General features: G+C 40.2%; 1 protein-coding gene across 1 annotated transcript in view; it reads left to right on the top strand.

Annotated features, from left to right (window-relative positions):
• SLC1A1 (solute carrier family 1 (neuronal/epithelial high affinity glutamate transporter, system Xag), member 1) overlaps window positions 1-12145 on the top strand; it is a gene marked incomplete at its 5' end in the record, with an annotated part of 40295 nt that extends 28150 nt beyond the window's left edge. Inside the window, 5 exons of the mRNA XM_009878465.1 lie at window positions 1632-1739; window positions 7108-7230; window positions 7769-7963; window positions 8485-8619; window positions 11789-12145. Of these exons, the coding sequence (XP_009876767.1) occupies window positions 1632-1739; window positions 7108-7230; window positions 7769-7963; window positions 8485-8619; window positions 11789-12026 (799 nt within the window). The remainder of the gene's footprint in view (window positions 1-1631; window positions 1740-7107; window positions 7231-7768; window positions 7964-8484; window positions 8620-11788) is intronic.
• Window positions 12146-14624: the final 2479 nt, after the last annotated feature.

The raw sequence follows: 14624 nt of genomic DNA, 5'->3' as shown, positions 1-14624 counted from the left end.
TTCCTGCTCACTTGCCTTTCTCAGTCTTGAACACAATTCCTTGATAGCAATTATGTTCACAGGACAGCTCTCCTTCTACCTAAGTTCCTTTATTAATACAAATCAATATACAAGCCACAGCACAAGGCAAAATCTAAAATGGTATGCAAAATACAACTTTGCATCATTTACCTTCTGCTAATAGGTTTGGTGAGACAACATTCTGACAGCATTTTCTCATAACACTTGCAGACAGGAAAAACAATTTTAATATGTAGCAACAACTAATAGTGTTTGGTTGAACTTCACAGCTATTCATAGAGCTTTTATCCATACAGGTCACAATTACAGGTTCTGAACTGTAAACACACATTGTCTTTTTGAGAGTTTGATCCTACTTGTGGAGTGCCGTGAGTTATTTACAATACTCTGCTCATATGCACATTTTACGCAAACAGTAGCTCATCAGATCTGGCCCTTCCATGGATTTTTAATTCTGTCCCAGCACACTGAGATCTCTGCAAAACAGGAAACATGTCCAGTGCTTAGCTGCAGATTTCTTGCTGCCTTTAAAAAAATCTGAATTAGTTTCTGCAAGTTGTCCTGTGCTGAGCAGCTGGTTCAGTCCCCAGGTGTAGGCTGCCTCACTCTGCGGCAAATTGCCACTAACAAGCCCCTAGACTTAGCACCTGCCACGGATAACAGGATCCTATCCAGAAGCTGACTGTCCATTGTCTTGCATGTGCCTGGAGCTGTGGCTGCAGGCTCCTTGTCTTTCTACAGATGTGCAGCTATTGTCTTGAATAAGGTACGATTTGGTGCTGGCAGCATTAGGAATTAGTTCTACTTTCACCATCTGGGGTTCAGAATGAGGTACTGTTTTATTTGTGAGATAACAGACACATATTTTATACATTTATATTTTAAAATGGATGCATGTTATATATTCACAAATTAATTTAGGCTACTTAAAGCTCTGAAGAGGCAACTGGCCTCTGTAACAGTCTGTTGTCTGGTACCATAAGGAATGCAGTGGAGCTGGTGCTAGCGTAAGTCCTGATTTTTCCCTTGAATTTTCTGTAGACAATAGGCCAGAGAGCTGTTCATATCTGTAAATCATAGCCTTGTGTAAGTGTACCGCGGGACGGGAACCCCTCCATCAAACAACACACTGATGTCTGTACTATCCCAGCATACTTACACTGTGTAGGTGACCCAAATACAGCCCCTAGTGCTTCACGGAAGCTGCTGTAAGCACAGGAGACCTTTTCCGTCTCTGTGTGATTGCAGAATGCAGAGATATCCGCCTCAGCCCTGCAGACTTCTGCCTCCAAGTAAGCTTATGGCTGTGCATAAACATTTGCTGCAGTAGGGCAAAGCCCACACCCCTTCCTAGCTTCTGTGTGTTCTGTGACAGCAGGTCGTATGACACTTGTTAGACTGTGCCTAGGGTTACATTTACTCTGATTTTCTAATCTTTATTCGTCACCACTATTGTAGTCTTGCTGCAGGTGAATGAAGTCTTTCGTGTAGTAGAATATAAAAAAATTCTTCCATCTGTTATAAAGTTATGCTGTGCAAGAAATTATTTCGTGGTGGGCACACAGTACTTGTGAGGATGGATTTTTAATTGCTTTATTCTTGCTTTCTAGGTATATGCCAATTGGTATTGTATTTTTAATTGCTGGGAAGATAATAGAAGTTGAGGACTGGGAGATCTTTCGTAAACTGGGTCTTTATATGGCTACAGTACTAAGTGGGTATGTTATTTTTAAAGACAAAATTAAATATGTGCAATTTTTAGAGTTTAGTTAATTATAACTCAGTTATCCATGACACAGCTTCTTTTAGGTTGGAGATAAAAATTCTTGGCAGTGAAAATTATGTGAAATAAATGAAAATTCATTGTTTCATCTTCCCAGCTTGCTGCTGAAGCAGATAACATCATTGTGTTTTTGAGAGTAGTAATGCTTCTGTTGGATACTAGAAGTTGGAAAGGTGAAGTTGTGAATTATGGGGATTGCCAGCCTATTGAAAATACCTGAACATCTGGATTGAATTGAGAAGCTCTGTGGGCCCAAGGTGTACCAGCATAGGCCCAGCTCCACTGCTCGTTATAAATGCATAGTAAGTGCAGTGCACAATAAACGATACTGAAGAGGAAACAGTCTTTCCCATGTCACTGCAGAGCAGTGAGCTGACATGGAGTGAAGCCCTGGGGACTGCACTATTAGCTACTCCTTCAAGGCAAAGGTAGCTGGCAAAGCTGCAGAAGCAGCAGTTACTAGCTGAATAACTTAGCCAGACATTAAAAGGATTTTTTTCTATTCTTTTTCTAGACCCTTGGCTGTGTAGAACAGTCTGGGGTGGAGGAGATAACACCTGCACAGTGCAGAGCCTTGCGAACATGAAGCCTTAGAAAGGGCAACTTAACTGCTCCAACTGATATGGAATACTAGATCCATTATATATCTCTGAAGACTATCCTACAAAGGACCCTTTTGATAGATAAATGGATATTGCAGTCCTAATAATTTAGTGCATTTAAATTTCTATTTCCAATTCACTGAAGCATAACTTTTAGGCTGTCTTGGTTCATTGCCTTAGCGTCCATTTCAGTAAATCCTTCAGTACACTAAGGATTTATTCATGTTTTGTCTGAAGGCTAGGTCCAGAGTTGATCAAGAGCTTCTTTTCTTCCCACTTTATGCATATGCATTCTATTTTTCAAATGTCATTCACACACTTGTTGACAAAAGAGCAGAGAGAAGGTTGATATATTAGTCTGAAATTCAAACTTTTCTATAAATAGTCAAGAAGGATCTTTTTTTTTTTTGCATTAATGATTGCTCAATAATCATATTTATTTCAAAGTTGTTGTTTTGTTTTATGCATGAGCCAGTATGTTTGGACTAGCTGTTCAAAAATAATTGGAGGTATAATGACTTTCTAAGTAAAAATTGCAGCTCCAGAAATAGCACTGAATCATGACTTTTTGAAAATGTTACAGAGATGAGTGCAACTTATATTTGTCTAATGCATAATGTATTTTTTGAGGAGTTTCCATTCAGACTTGAAAAAGAAATCAGATTTTTAAAAGATGCAAAAGTTGATGTTTACTGAGAGACTGTAAGTCAAGGGACTGGTATTTTCTACACAGATTGTAAATGAGACCATGGCTACAAGTTAAGTAAGAGTCATTTATAGAATGACTCTGTATCACTGCAGGTTTTCTATGTTACTGCCTCCAGCTAATTCAGGGTAGTATGTTGGATAGATTATTACTGCCCTTTGACTTCAGTTTTAGATTAGATAGCAAGTTTTACAGTTTTGAATCTGATAGCAAGTTTTATAACTGTTTACCTATTCATAGTTACGATTTTTACTGTGACAGAGCATATCTTCCTTAAGACATGTGTTAAGACACGGTGCCTTCTCCAGAGTACTTTGATTACAAAGTAAACTATTATCATATATAGTATCCTGTTTAGATGGTAACCATGATCTTGACAGGCACAACAATTTTAAGTATGTTCCCAGGTGCCATCAAAAAAGATTGTACATAGTAAGTGAGCCCAGCTTTACATCCCTGGAGAGAAAAAGTCTCTGTTCAGCCAAACTCCCTTTCACATGCCACAGTTTTCTCTGATGGATGCTAGGGCAGATCTCTGCAGCATTTCTGTCTTATGTGGAGTGGCCTACAGTGGGTGATGCTCAAGGTGCTATAGATAAGGGTTAACAGCAGCACATTCTCTGCCAAACTGACCATCAGGGAGAGCATGTTGTAATCAGATCACAGGAGCGAAGGTGATGGTGTACACACAAGGTTATAGGCTGCCTGGAAAAGGTGCTTGTTCTAGATTTTCTAGCCTGCAAGAATACCTTTTTTCCTACCTCCTAGCAAACAGGAGAAGATCTGTTCTTCCTTTATTTTAGTTTCTTAAACACTGCTGTTCTCTCCATCTTTTTTGTTTTCAATTGTATTTACTTGACCTTGTCTTTCTGCAGCATGTTTTGTTTATTGCAGCATGTTTTGTTCATCAGTGTCTTCTGTCTATCATCCTCGCTTTAAACTTAATCCTGAGAATTACAGGTTATCTTAAACATATTTCTTGTATTCCCTATCAAGGAAAATGTGCAAGAGCATATGATCTAGTGTGTCTTCTCCTCCATTTCCTTTAGCTTTGCTCTCCAGCTCATCTTTTGTCTTGCCTTCTTCCTAGCTTTATTATTGATGACCTTTCACATTCTCAATCCTACCAGCTCTCACCCACCACACATCTCAATCTTTATGTCTCAGTCACATCACTATGAGGGAACACTTCCTTCAGTGCCGCTGCTCCAACTGGCCATCAGCCTCTCACTATTAATGGTTGCAGTGTCAGAGTGAGGATGTGTTAGCAGTCACAAAGGAGGAAAATCAAAGTAGAAGTCCAGAGGAGGACCATGAAGATAAATGGGGACTGGAGCGCCTCCCTGATGAGGACAGGCTGAGACGTGTTGGAGTTGTTTAGCCTGAAGAAAAGAAGGCTCCAGGATGACCTTGTAGCAGCCTGCCAGTACTTAAAGGGGGCCCAGAGGAAAGCTGAGGAGGGACTGCTTATGAGGGGCTGTAGTGATAGGACAAGAGATACCAGTTTCAAACTGTAGAAGGATAGATTTAGATTAGATATTAGGAAGAAATTACTTCCTCAGAGGTGGTGAGACACTGGAACAAGTTGCCCAGAGAAGTTGTGGAAGTCCCCTCGCTGGAAGTGTTCAAGGCCAGGCTGGATGGGGCTTTGACCAACCTCTTCGTGTGGGAGGTGTCGCTGCCCATGGCAAGGGCGTTGGAACTAAATGATCTTTAAGATCCTTTCCAACCTAACCCATTCTATGGTTCTGTGATAATAGAAGCGTCAGAGGACTCACAGCCTGAAGTGGAAAAAAAGAAAAAACAGCTCTGGCAAGCAGACTCTCTCTTGCCTGTGCCTTTGTCTCTTCTGAAAGTGGCAAGGCAGTTGCATCTCTGGACACTATGAAAAATGCCAGTTTGGGATTCTGAAGGACAAGGTTCTTCCTATCTTAAAATTGAATGCTATCAGAATTTCACTTTTCAGTTGCTGCTGATTGTTTTTGGTATAAAACATTTCTGCTGCTTGCTGTGAGTTCCATTTCATGCATGAAGATAAATACTACTTGTATTCACATTCCACTAAACAAATCATGTGCTCTCATACAGAATGAAAACTTCAATGCCTATTGCTTTTAAAAAGGTAACTTTTTGTAGGAAACAAATAGTTAGGTTTTGTCCCTGATTTCTGGTGCTGTTGTGAATTTCTGCCAAGGGCGTCCTTGCCGGCAGCAGGAGTGGTGTGGCCAGCAGGAGCAGGGCAGGCATTGTGCCCCTGTACTTGGCACTGGTGAGGCCACACCTTGAGTACTGGGCGCAGTTCTGGGCTCCACAGTACAGGAAGGACATCGAGGTGCTGGAGAAGGGACAGAGGAGGGCAGCCAGAATGATTAGGGGGCTAGAGGGTAAGTCTTATGAAGAGAGGCTTAGGGAGCTGGGGCTGCTCAGCCTGGAGAAGAGGAGGCTGAGAGGAGACCTTATTGCTCTCCACAACTACCTGAAAGGCAGCTGTAGTGAGACGGGTGTTGGCCTCTGCTCCCTAGTGAACAGCGATAGGACAAGAGGGAACGGGTTCAACTTGCGCCAGGGGAGGTTTAGACTGGATATTAGGAAAAACGTCTTCACCGAAAGGGTGGTGAAGCATTGGAATGGGTTGCTGAGGGAGGTGGTGGAATCACCATTCCTGGACGTGTTTAAAAAACAGCTGGATGTGGCCCTTCAGGAGGTGATTTAGTGTTAGGGTGGTGTAGGGCTGTAGGATGAACTTGATCTTAAGGTCCTTCCCACCTTGATGTTTCTATGATTCTATGATTCTGTACTTTGCCTACTGCTCTCTTAATTGCCTATTTTTGGCAGAACAAATGGTACCATGATTTATCTCTGTCTTTATCAGCTGCTGTGAAATGATAAAGCATTATTACAGCACAGTAACATTCACCTGAAAGTCTTGTGAGGACAGAATAAAAATCTCAGGGTTATACATAACATCAGTAATGGGCTTTATTTTTCCATGCTATGATAATGCCCTTTCACAAGAAGCTGATGTTGCTAGAATTGCTTGCAACCTTGGAACATAGGAAATAGACCTGTTACATGTATTTATTTCATTTCAAATATACTCACAGCAGGCTGTTTACCTCAAATCTTAGTGCCTCCAAAGCTCTGCATTCATATGCGTTCAAGACTAATGCACAACGTTCAAAATTAATGCACAAGTTGAAAGATTAATTTGTCCCTGAGACCCATACAAATATCCAGACAAATATAGCTAAAGCAGCTGAAGTCAAAAGGACAATCTGATCTTTTGCATGTCAACACATTAATTTAATAGTTTCAGTTGACAGTATTTCAGCATCTTACAACATTAAAGCTGGCGAGACTACGCATATCTCATTTGTACAGTCTGAAATATCTCACTACATTTTAATTGTAGGCATAAACTTCGATAATTTTCCACAAAGTAAATGTGGATTTTTTTTATAGGATTGTGTCTGAAGTTTCTACAAGAAAGGATTTAATCTGTCCCTGACTGGGAGCTGTAACTTCAAATTCAAAACATGTTCTATAATCAAGGCAAATAAACTTGGAAAAAACCATTTGTTAACTTTTCTGATTTGTCTCTAGTCTTCATTGTAAGGATTTAGCAGGAAAGTGGAGTGTTTTGGCATCAACTGCATATAGATTTGAGTATTATTTATGACTGTATTTTTGTCATCTTCCGCAGTTTAAAATTATTTCCAATGTATTAGTTAATTCTTGTTCTATATTGTAATGTATATCTATATGTAAGATATTATAATATATCTCTCTCTTCCAAAATAAAGTGCAGAACAGTGTTAGTCTGTGTTTTTTAAGATAGTATGCTTTCTAAATTTCGAACATAGGTGTCACTGAAGTCAGCTTTAGTGTTTCGTAAGTATACCTGAGGATAGAACTAGATACCTATTATCACTGCCTTATGAAAACAAGGCAATGAGGTGGATCCATTTGTTTAACTAGTCCATTTTATTTTGCAGACTTGCAATCCATTCCATTGTAATTCTGCCACTGATCTACTTAATAATAGTAAGGAAGAATCCTTTTCGGTTTGCCATGGGGATGGCTCAGGCACTTCTGACAGCCCTTATGATTTCTTCCAGGTAAAGAAAAGAAACATTTGTTTTCTGTAGTGTTCTTGGTAGTAATTGCATTGTTTGTACTCTGATTTTAATGCTGCTTTGTTACATACCCTGTTTTCACCTGGACAGTTCCCAAGCCTATGAAGGCTGAAATACTACTTTCATTATTACTTCTGTAGTACCCAGAGGGGCACAGTAGACTGTGCTTGCCTTACACCAGACAAGAGTCTGTCCCTCTCAGGAGGACAGTTCTCCACCATCCTGTTCATTAGTCACAGACTTGCTAGAGTTTAAGCTGTTGCACTGCTTCTGTGACAACATGCAGCACGACGATTTTACCAGGTAATTTTGAGGATAGCTAGGACTCTGTTGTTTCTTCCCATAATCAGAAGATATAACAAAAGTTACTTGGGTTTTTTTGTGATGCAGCCTTCCTGCCTGCCTTAGATCTTCGTTTGAGTCTTAGAGTAGATCAGGCTCTGAGGAGAAGGAAAGATAAGGGAAATGGTATGCTGCTGCCTGTACTTACTGTATTTATCTATGTTTATCTGTGTGCCAGCTCAGCAACTTTGCCTGTCACCTTCCGCTGTGCAGAAGAAAAAAACCTCATTGACAAAAGAATTACCAGGTTCGTTCTTCCAGTTGGAGCTACCATCAACATGGATGGCACAGCTCTTTACGAAGCAGTAGCAGCTGTATTTATTGCACAACTGAATGACTTAGAACTGGATATTGGCCAAATAGTTACCATCAGGTAAGACTAAAGTCTTCACACGTGTTTTGTTGGAAGTGGGGTTTTTTTAAGGAATGGTACAGTAACTTTGGGATACACCATGGGAAAGCTGAAAATATCATTCACAGCCCAGGAAGTGAGAGAAACATTCTCACTCCTTGGTCCAAGGCCTTTCCTGTGCAGCCTCATGAGGAAGTGGGTTGGGCCAAGACATGCAGCTGGTACACAGCATCATTCTGGAAAAGGCCATTATTCTTCTGCTGCAAACACTTGCAAATCCAGCTCAGCCTCTACTTCTGATCTGTCCAGTTTGCTTGTTAGTCATGTGTTGTCTGTTATTCTGCAGTGTAACCATAACAGTATATATACATGACTTATCCCGTAAATTTGTCACCAGACTTTGAGTAGATATATTAAAGAGGAAAACTGGAACATTTGGGCTTCTTTCTTAAAGCGAAATAAGCCTATTTGTGCCAGTGAATAAGAGGTTTGTGAGCAACATGTATTCTGAATGCCTTTTCTGGGCTCTATTTGGGATTTAGTGTCACAGCTACAGCAGCCAGCATCGGGGCTGCAGGCGTCCCCCAAGCCGGACTTGTCACCATGGTCATTGTACTGAGCGCTGTTGGCCTGCCTGCCGAAGATGTTACTCTGATCATTGCAGTTGACTGGCTCCTGTAAGTTTAAGGCACTTGATATTAAATTATTATTTTTTTTTTAATGTTTACGTAAGTGATGTAGGAACATAATAGATCTGAGAATGCAGGAATTGGACAAAGATTTTTCTTATGACCAGGCATGTTCAATATAGAGTTGAATGCAGCAGCGGCTTTAATTCTGAGACAAGTCCTACTGCATAGCAGTGAATAACCACACATCCAGAGGTGCTAAAATAGTAGCCACACCATTAATAAATTATAAGCATAATACTCTGCAAAGTGAAGTTTAGCAGTACCAAGGAGTGCATCTGGAGTGTCAGCTGCCATCATATCACATCATGGGCTATGAATTTACACCCCATTCATAAAAATCAAGTGCAGTCACAAGTGGAACATCTCAGATGGTTACCACAAAGCGCATAAAACCCATACACTGGTGAAGGAGGTAGTGGAGCACAGCATGAGCTAAGCCAAGCCTGTCCTGGAATCCACATCCACATACGTGGTGGGCTGTACATAGGTCTGTACTGCCAACGTTACTTTCCTATGACTGACAGTTTTTTAAAGATCCATCCCCTTGATCAGTGAGCACACACATGCAAACTCCGAAAACATTCCTTATGCCTGATCCCAACTGTCTCACCTCAGAGCACATCAAAACCCCTCAGTTCCATTAAGCAGCTCTTTCTGGAGAGAAGCATTTTTATCAGAAGTCTTTTCTGTTCGTCTTACACCAAGATGTTTCTCTGCTACTTTTGCAAAAGCCCAAAGAATCACAGAGCGTGTTCTGGAGTTCAGAAGGACACCAGCATCCAGTATTGTCCCATGTCTCACATGGAAAGAGTAACAGGATTCACAAGTTAAGGAGCGTAACTTCATTCTGTAATACAGCTTTCTGTCTCCTAAACTGTGCAAGCTTTAGTGCTCAAACCAAAGTCTTGTTTGCCTGCAGTATTCAGCATAGATGATATTTCATTAATATCAATGCAGAGACCTTAACCATTTCATAATCTCTGCATGTCTTCTTCTTAGGCTTATATTTGTAGTCAAGGTAAATAAATTCCTGTTACTCACTCACCCCTTCCAATCATCTTCTCAAAGGATTTCTGGCAGCAGCCTATGTATTTCACAGATATAGATACAGATATATATAACTTATTTGATTATATAACTCAGTTTTGCAAGCCCTAGACAGAAACGACAAGCTCCAGAAAACCAGGGCTATTGAATGGATCCAGGAATCAATTCAATTTCTGTATAAGCATAATTGCTTCCAAAAAAACAGCTCCATTCATAAATACATTCTCCCATCAACTGTCTGCGATAGAGTCTAATAGGTTTGTTTGCTATGCTCCACAATAATTTCATTTTCCTCAGCTCTGTTCTTTTCCCAGTGGGCATTTAGATTTGCTAGGGTTGGTGAAGATCAGTACAAACCACTCGCTCAGAGAAGGTATCTAATGAAGAATAGAACAAGGATATACTGGTTCTTTTCTGAAAATACTCTCCTAGCCTCCGGCAAATTGTAGCTCACAGTGTTCCTGAGGTGGCTTTTGTTTTAACAGTTCTCAATAAGTTTCTTCTTCCATGAATATGTGATTGCTTTTAGATTTCCTTAAGTCCTGTGGAGAGGAATTCCACAACGTAGCATGTTCCACTGACACATAATTAATTTTGTTTGGGTTTTTTTGCATCTCATCTCCTCTCCGCTTTGAAAGTCTACAATTTATATGATTCTTAGGCAGAGTACAAATACAGCGAAGTTACCTGTTCCACCATGAAGCAGACAAAGAATTCAAGCTGTTTCTGATTCTAATTGAGATATTTTTTCCGATTGAGGAGTGTTGCTATGTAAAGCAAATTAAAGATTAATTTCATGTACCAGGGATCATTGCCAATGCATTTTGCACCTCAGCAGATGGAATGCACATCATGATGCCGCGTAGATTATTAACATTTTCACCTTTTGTACTTATTGCCTAAAATGTATTATTTTGCAACCTACTAGTAGTGGCTCATTAACAATCCTCTAGTTAATTCTGTACTAACCAAGGTTTTATTACATAGACTTGAGGAGTACTTCCATATTTTTGATGAAGAGTAGGAAAATCTTGAGAATGGAAGTATTATGAAATACGAGTTTCCAGTGCTGTTGATCTCCTCACTTGCACGCTGATCTGACCAGAATTTTATTTTCCCTACCATGTATTTCCTTTCCACATGCAGGACACATGGGCACTTATTAACACTGGAGTTCAGCAGTTGTAGTAGAAAAATATGTACATGAGACATGCTGGTTCATTTCACTATTGTTTTTGCAGTCCCATCTGGTTTTTTTAATACATCCATCTCAACAGTGCTGCACAGAGCAACTCGTCTACCATAAAGCCCTTGCAGTGCTGTGTAGCTAAGAAGTAAAACAGGAAAGCATGACCTTCCACTGTCCCTGGCTTACTTTCATGCCAATTTCCAAACTTTGCTATATTGCTTGGTTTTGTTGTTCCTCTGCCAAGTAGTGGCAGATTTTGAAGGCCTGCAAGCCACGTTTCTGTTGGGAAAAAAATCAACAGTACAGAAGTATCATATTCCTTTTAAGTGACTTGTTTAAACAACTTTGCACTTCAACTCTTTAACAACGAGAAGCTAACAGAAGGTAGCCTTTCCTGTTTCCAAGATCTGGGCCAAAATACTGAAGATACTGGGCTAGGCAGTCCTCTGGCTGAGGAAATGGCTGTTAGAAAGGCAAAATGCACAATGCAGACTCTTCTTCTGCACCCCACAGTCTGTCCTCCCAACAAAGGCAGTCTCATCGCAAAGAGAACCAGCTGCGTAGCATACTTCAGGGCCTGAGAAGCAATCCCCACAACATTTCGTAACGCCGCGTACAGCAGTGCGATTACTGCTCTAACAGACTAGTGGCATAACTTGTGGTTTTGCACACCGGGTACAAAGTAATTTGCCATGAAAATGACTCTGAGTTTCTTCAAATCCATATGCGGAAAATTCAGTTCCCTGTTTTACAAGATTTTTTCCTTTTAATTGCAGAATTATCCTGAATCTTCATGAAAAAAGAAAACACAAACAAACAAACAAAACTTCACATTTTTCTAGAGTAGCTTAATTTTACTTAAAAGCTTTCCTAAATAACATACAGAATGGTTTGCCTGACAATTTTTTTATTCCGTAGGGATCGATTCAGAACAATGGTGAATGTCTTGGGAGATGCCTTTGGTACGGGGATAGTGGAGAAGCTCTCTAAAAAGGAGCTGGCGCAGATGGATGTCACCTCTGAAGTCAACATAGTCAATCCTTTTGCAATGGAAACAATACTTGATGAAACAGAGACCAAGAAATCATATGTCAACGGGGGTTTTGCTGTAGATAAGTCTGACACCATATCCTTCACCCAGACATCTCAGTTCTAAAGACAGTACCTTTCAGGTTAAACAGGAGCACTGAAGGACTTGGCCATATGCAATGTCTCTAAAAGCTTAAAGGGTAATTGAGAATCAGTTAACATCTCACATGCATTTGATTTAGTGCACAAACTCTGATTGTCCTTACCAGTTTTACCCCCTTCTCATCACCTCTCCCAACAGTCTGAATTCACCACTTTTAGTCCTTGCTGATAGATTGAAGAAAAAGTTGTAAAATACTTTTTTATTGGTGAGGCTATGAAATGCCTCTTCAAATTCAGCATGCTCATAAATGGGTATCTTAGCTGGGACAGCCAAGTGTGTTTTACTCAGGAGTAGCACAGCATTTCACATCTTACCCACACTACAAAGCACCTGTACGAAACCCTTTTTAACATCCTTGCCTTCTGAACAGATTGCACTGTACTTGACACCTACTGTAACTTGATCACGTGCCAAAATACTCATTTCTGCAGCTGAGGGGATAACACTTGATTGATTCAGGAAGTAATAGACCAGAAAGGCCTTGTAATAAGTATTTTACTGTGAACAGGGTTTCATTTTTTTTTAATTGTAAAATAATTCAGCATGGAAGAATTTCCAGTGTTTATGTAGCTAGGTTTCCCCATGCCTTTTATGTGAATACCAACTGCTGAAATTGGCCTTCAGATGTGAAACAAACTGCAGTGGGTTTGCTCTTCTGGCATTTTAAGAGGTTTTTATGAAGTGGTACTTTGGTGATTTTGGTCCACTTTGATGGTCTCCTAATACATTTCCATCAGAAGTGGAAATAAATCTACTGTTGTTCACCGTTGATTCTAACCAAATATTAATCAGCCCAAAGGTAAGCAGAGGTCATAAGATGAAGATAGACTACATAGCAACACATAGTGCAATTTCTAAATCTTTCCTCCTTGGAATAAAAACAGATATAATATCAAGAATATAGAAGGCATATCTTTTTCTAGAAAGAAACCACTGTCACTAAGCTTTTTACACAGACTGGTTGGTTTTTTGCTCCTGGTTTAGTTTGCCAGTTGAACATGCAATTTTTTAACTGCAACACTACTACAGTGCCAACATGTTACCTAAACTGTATCTTATGAAGCATTTCTGGACCCAGAAAGTCATGCATTCAGGTGGCTTGCTATAGGATAAGAAGGACCAAGAACTTCCTCATAAGAAATCTCCATTTTCTAAAACATTTTATACAAGATTTCCATGGTGCAAAAATCACTCTCTCAAGGGAGGAGATGTAACAAATTTTTTTGCCTTGCACATTGAAGTCATTAGTTATTTTATATGTAAAGTAAATTGAAATTCATATACAATTCTTTGTTTGTAAATAAGCTTGTGGTAACCTAAAATTGCACTCATATGCTAACAAAAAAACCTTCCAGTTCCTGCAGTGTTACATATTCGATTAAACTTTTGTATTTAAATAAACCAGAAGTGTGCCAAAGAGAACTAATTAAGAAAAGAAGAAAATATTTACTGTAGGTTTTGATAAGTTGCACCTTAAATCCACAAGTCATTAAGACATAATACTGTATTTAAATTAAACATTGTAAACTATATAGAAGTGTTGATATAAGTATTGGTATGTTTATACAAAATAAAGAAAATTTACAGATTGAGTAAATCAATCTTTTACTTGTGCAGAAGTAGTATGAAACAATTTGTATTTGCTCAGCTTTGCTTATGGGAGGAAAAAACCCACCAGTTTCCAAAACTAGCCTATAATTATGCTTTGTCTTTGCTTTTTTAAGTAACTCTTTTATGGTCACCCCATTATGTAGCCACCCTGTTATGATGTACTGTGAACAGTGTTCCTAATGTGTTCTAAATAAATAACTTCTCTCTTTACACTTGTTTTAGCCTACCATACTCTCATCGATGTAGAATATTTAGTTCCTCTAGCTATAGCAAGAAAAATAAACCAGTTGAATATAGGATTTATGTTTTCTTCACTAGTGACTCAGCTGTAGCTTTGGAAAGAATGAGTCTCTTTTTCAGTAAAATAAATGCTTAAGATTGCAGGAAAGCTCTCGAACTACAGATGATGGGTATATTAAAGGCAGATCCTACCCGGCTAATCTGGTCTCCTCCTATGACGAGGTGACCCGGTCAGTGGATGAGAGAAAGGCTGTGGACGTGTCTACCTGAACGTAGTAAAGTCTTTGACACCATTGCCCGCAGTATTTTCCTGGAGAAACTGGCTGCTCATGACTTGGACAGGTGGACCCTTTGCTGGGTGAAAAACTGGCTGTCTGGCCGTCCCAAAGTGTGTTGGTGAATGGAGCTGAAGCCAGCTGGTGGCTGGTGACCAGTGGCACTCCCCAGGGCTCAATGTTGGGGCCAGTCCTGTTTAACATCTTTGTCAGTGACCTGGACAAGAGGATCAAGGGCAGCCTCACTAAGTTTGCAGGTGACACCAAGCTGGGTGGAGTCGCGGGTGTGCTGGAGGGTGGGAGGGCTCTGCAGAGGGGGCTGGGCTGAGGGGCCGAGGCCAGTGCTATGAGGGGCAACCGGGCCCAGGGCCGGGTCCTGCCCTTGGCTCCTGGCAGCACCAGAAGTGCGGGGGAGAGCGGCTGGAAAGGGGCCCCG

The sequence above is a fragment of the Apaloderma vittatum genome, unplaced genomic scaffold (assembly GCF_000703405.1).
Source record: "Apaloderma vittatum isolate BGI_N311 unplaced genomic scaffold, ASM70340v1 scaffold10161, whole genome shotgun sequence".
NCBI lineage: Eukaryota > Metazoa > Chordata > Aves > Trogoniformes > Trogonidae > Apaloderma > Apaloderma vittatum.
This window is presented reverse-complemented; position numbering and strand designations above follow the sequence as displayed.